The sequence below is a fragment of the Xenopus laevis genome, chromosome 9_10L (genome assembly GCF_017654675.1).
Source record: "Xenopus laevis strain J_2021 chromosome 9_10L, Xenopus_laevis_v10.1, whole genome shotgun sequence".
Classification (NCBI taxonomy): Eukaryota; Metazoa; Chordata; class Amphibia; order Anura; family Pipidae; genus Xenopus; species Xenopus laevis.
The window spans coordinates 126,743,418-126,748,669 of record NC_054387.1 but is presented as its reverse complement, the minus strand read 5'-3'; the positions used below and the strand labels follow the sequence as shown (position 1 = coordinate 126,748,669).

The 5,252-nt window shown below is 33.0% G+C and overlaps 1 protein-coding gene across 1 annotated transcript; it reads right to left on the bottom strand.

Moving 5' to 3' along the window:
- Positions 1-290: 290 nt before the first annotated feature.
- Positions 291-1,250, bottom strand: LOC108701952 (olfactory receptor 145). Its single transcript, XM_018236964.1, has one exon. The coding sequence runs from the start codon at positions 1,248-1,250 to the stop codon at positions 291-293; it is 960 nt and encodes a 319-aa protein (XP_018092453.1).
- Positions 1,251-5,252: the final 4,002 nt, after the last annotated feature.

The window sequence follows — 5,252 nt, the reverse complement described above, 5'->3', positions numbered from 1 at the left end:
TTAAGGTGATTTACTTTGGTCTACCAATTAAGATTTGGGACAGAGATTGAAGTTGCTCTGCTCACAGATCACCCCTTGGCATTGACATCTGATGTTCCTAATTATGTGCAATGAGTAAAATCCAAATACTGAGTGCTCAACTGCCAATACATTTAGATGAATAAGTACAAGGGTGCACATAAACCAGTAAAGTCTGTAGCATGTATCTGAACAATCTGCTGAACATGAACAAAGTAGATTTTATGGGGTTTAAAGGAGTGACATGACTATTTTGTCCTGCATTATTATTATTAAAAGTTTGTCAATCTTGCCCCCTGTCCATCCAAGGACTTATGCCTGTGTAAAGTTTTTCTTAGTGATGTTTTGAGTTCTTGATTTCTCAGACTGTAGATCAGAGGATTTAAAAAGGGGGTTAATGTAGCATAAAATACAGAAACCACTTTGTCCTCAGTGTAATGATCACTTGCATTTATGCGAAAGTAGTTGAAGAAAGCAGTGCTGTAAAATAGAAAGACCACAGTTAGATGAGAGGAACATGTTGAGAAAGCCTTGGACCTTATATTTATTGATGGGATTTTCAGAACAGTTCTGATTATAGTGATGTATGGGTAAAAGGTGACCACTAAAATACCACCTCCATATGATATCCCAAAGACAAATATAAGCAATACATTGATGAATGTGTCACTACAGGAGACTTGAAGAAACTGGGGCAGGTCACAAAAGAAACTTTGCAAAGGAGCTGGGCTGCAAAATGTCAGTCTAGTTAAAAAAAGAGTTTGCACCAACGCATATACCACACCAAAAACTAAAATGATTAATACAAGTTGAACACAAGTTTTCCAGCTCATTATCTGCATGTAGTGAAGAGGACGGCAGATGGCAATATATCTGTCCCAGGACATCACTGACAAAACAAACACCTCTGATGCAACAAAAAAGACAAAAAAGTAAATTTGAGTTATACAAGCTTGCACAGAAATCAACCTTTTAACTGTTAGTAAATCAAAGAGCATTCTTGGGGCAGTAACTGAGGAGTAGCCCATATCCATAAATGCCAGGGTTCCAAGGAAGAAGTACATGGGAGTGTGAAGATGGGAATCAGTGAAGATCAGCAGTAAGATGAGAAGGTTCAAAATAAGAGTCATAAGGTAGATCAGGAGAAACACCAGAAACAGAGGAAGCTGAAGATTTGGAAGATCAGACAGTCCAGAGAGAACCAAAATATACAATATTGTTTGGTTTTCCATCTAACTCTGGTATTGCCTATACAAATGACATAAAGTGACATTTTCCCCAATAAAATAAGACACAAACAGACTACAACAACACCCTTGTTGTGTTGACATATTGCAAACATGAACTAACATTAATTACACTTCTACCACTGAAGTTGAAAAAAAATGCAAATGCAACTATGCAAAAAGAATCCTTGTGCTTGTATAATGTGTGAATTATTATACTACACTTATCATGTATGAACTACTATATTCCTTCCTAAAAGCAGGTGTGACAATTTCAGTAAACTATGCAGTCAACCTTAACACTGTCACAATGCTAACAAAGCTAATGCTTAGGAAAAAGTGCAGTGCAGAACCACCATCTCTGCAAAGAGCGGGTATGACTTAGGAAATGCAAAAAAACTGATAAATGTACTCCCATTTTCTGGCATGCAGAAGCTTGGGCCCTAAGCATCCACAATGAACTCCTTGAAAAGAGAAATAAAATTACGCTATAGGGCAGATTTATTTAGGTTTGAGTTGTTTTTTCGAAAAAGACTCAAAAATTCAAGATTTATTATACCCCAACTCTGGAAATAGCTGGAATCTGAAAAAATAGCAGAGGTCCCTTGAACCATTTGAAGATGTTAACAGCCTGTTTGATGTTCAAGTTATTTTTGGATGGTTTTGCCTGAAAACTCGAATGATTCTTGTCTCACCAAAAACTTTGATTAATTCAAGTTTTCCAGTTGCGGGACAAGAACTTACAGAATCGTGTTTTTGCCATTTGAATTTTTTCTTAACTAAGATACCATTCAAGTTTATTTTGAGTTAAAGAAAAACTCTAAGGGGGTTATTTACTAAACTTTGAATTAAAATATCCCGAAAAATGTGTGATTTTTTAAAATAAAATCGGACTTTTAAAAAATCAAAATTTTTTGGAATTTATTAAACCCAGAGGATGGAAAAGTCAGAATCAGAAACTCTGGCATCTCAGACTTGTCGAGGCTGCATATAAGTCAATGGGAGAAGTCCCAATGATTTTTTGATGTGCGCTGGGTTTCGTGCAATATCCCAAAGTTTTCAGGCAAAAAACATAATTAATCGGGTGAAAAATCTTGAAAATTTGTGAAAATCTGATTTTTTTCCGGCAAAGCAAATTTTTGGGAAAATGTAATAATAAATAAGTGTAAAAAACCCGAGGATTTGATCGGAGTTCGTAGCAGAACATTTTGAGATAAAATCAGACTTTGTTAAATAACCCCCTAAGACTTGACCTTTGATAAATAACCCCTTTTAATTAACATTGGGGCTAAACAATGAAATTGTTGTCTGAATATTTTTTCATGACTCTATTTTGAAGCAAGGAGGGTTTTTAATTTTTATCTACTTGAGAATTTTGGTAATATTATTATTATGATGTATTTATAAAATACCAACATGATCCACAGCCCAAATAGCTAACAATCAAAGCTTTGTTTCTTCACTTTCATTATATTATGTTAAGTCAGCATTTTAAATCTGTGGTATTTAAAAAATACTGAGTAAAACAGCTCATGTGTAAAACCCTGCTTCGTGTAAATGAACCATTATCATAATAATATACTTTTTAGTAGTATGTGCCATTGGGTAATCATAAATAGAAAATTGCCATTTTAAAAAATAAGGGCCGCCCCCTGAGATCGTAAGATTCACTGTGCACACATACAAACCACATGTAAGGTCACATGAGCCAATTAACAGACAGAGTTCTGCCTTTTGCTTCCTCACTTCTTCCTGTTACAGTTAGTGTTGTAGTATTTCTGGTCAGCTGATCTTTGAGGCAGCACAGATAGAGTCACGAAATGGTGGTTCAAGGCAAGAGATGTAAAAGGGCAATATTTATGTAAATATATATTCCAGTTTGGTAAGATTCTTTAATATGTCATTCAATTTGATATAAACTATCTGTTGCTTAAGTATTCATTTTGGGGGTATAGTTTTCCTTTAAACAGACTTCTTAAATAAATTAAGTGATTGATGTCTCTAAACATTGATGTGTATATTTGAAAATATTTTAGCAGCTTTGAGCTTGCAGATGAAAAGAAAAGAAAAAAATTACTTCTGAAAATGTAAGTTTCAAGGAGTAAATATATTTTCCCTTGAACGAACACATTTTACAAAACCCTAAAATGCTTTCATATAATAAATGTATTGACATAATTGTTTTCAATTAAATACTCAATTTAATCTCATCTATTATATACTGTATTGTGTATAGGATTTCATTATTAGACATACAATCATCAACCAAAGAGTTTATTTTTTTTTCTTTAGTAAAGTTACTTACTGAGATGCAACAGATGCTTATTTGCTGCATGTATTTTTTTTTTTTTTTTTTTTAAATTTCGACTACAAAAGTCAAAATTGATAACATTTCCCTGGAGTCTATATATATGTAAATATACAACTATGAAAACCATGAACAAAAAGGTTATTGGGGCATTGAAGTACCCAACAGACATAGTTCACATATGAAAGTTGCAAACATTAAAAAAAAATGTTATGAGCTTACAAGCCATACATTGGACAATGAATAGCTCAAACTTGAAGTGCCATGATGTGATTGACTGTCACAAAATATAAATCCAAAACTTAACATGATGCATGAGAAATTAAGTAACTGACTTTGAGAAAGATCAGTTTTACCACCTTCCAGTGAGGCTGCAACAAAGGAAACAGGTACTACTAAAATAATTTGACAAAACATTGATTGTTTATTTCTTACAAATATACCACTAAATGTTTAAAATATTAACTCTGAAAAAGAGATAGTTATCTGTTTTAAAAAATATATGTACTTTCATTTTAGAAAATCATTGACATTTCTAAAATAAAATGGCAGAAAATGTTATATGGGTAAATATTCTGATAAAGGACAAGGTAAAACATAAGGTGAATTTTTGATAAAAGTATATAGATACAATTTGCCAGCAATTCACCAACTGTTTACTCCTCAATTTTAAAATGTTATAGGTTTTTTAGGGATACTCATTGGAGACATTTGTTTGGAAATGTCTCTGTACCATTTCATAAAAATTACAGTAAGTGTGTGAGGTTTTGTATCTGGAACTAAATGTGTATTAAAATCGAACGCATAATGATATAAATCGTGCTACAGAAACACAAAATTCAGGTTTCTTACACTTACCTCTACGCAAAGGAATGAATTGTCTCACTTTAAATAACGAAAACAGCTGCTATATAAACCATTCAGTAAATTCTCCAGTGTATAATTATAATGTAGAAATTCAGTTTGACTTCTACAGAAGATCTAGATTAAAGGGCAGATTTATCAAAGTGTGAAAAATTCGCTCACTTTCTATTCATTCCTATGGTATTTTTAGAAGCAAATGTATCAATGAGTGCAGGCTATTGCATTTCTTCAGTCCATAGCTTGCTTCAAATGTCTCTAAATTGGGTATGTGTTATACAGTAGTTCTCCAAAATGTAAATACAAAATTAGAAAAGTGGAAAGCAAAAAATGAAGTTTTATTTGATCAAAAGAATTTTACATATTGAGGATATAGCCCAACGCGTTTCAAATGTAATTGCTCTTCCTCAGGTGCACAAATATCAAAGTCAAGTAAAAAAAGGCAGAACGAATATAATCGCAAGCAAAGGTTTATATCTCTATGTGTCTATGTATGCTCATTGTGAGCACAATGAGACCTGCGGCATGTGACGTTTCTACCACTAGTGAGTCATCGGATACATTGTGGAATGCAAATGCGTTTCAAGTTCTATCACAGCCTATTACTGCACAGGCATCATATAGGAGGACATGTTATTGAGCAAAAATATACTAAAATATTTAGATAGTAATCATATATTTATATTATATTATACTAGGCCATTTGGAGAGAATTATCTCAAGACCCATAACAAAATGAAAAAATTCATAAGTGATTAAGCATGCTCAATTGCGAAGGAACATCGATTTATGTATAGCCCAAATGTGAACAGTCCCAGATTACAGACTAGTATAATAAC

What these genes read in the sequence shown, in the direction of transcription:
- LOC108701952 (XM_018236964.1), bottom strand. Translation starts at nt 1,250, where the DNA reads ATGGAAAACCAAACAATATTGTATATTTTGGTTCTCTCTGGACTGTCT.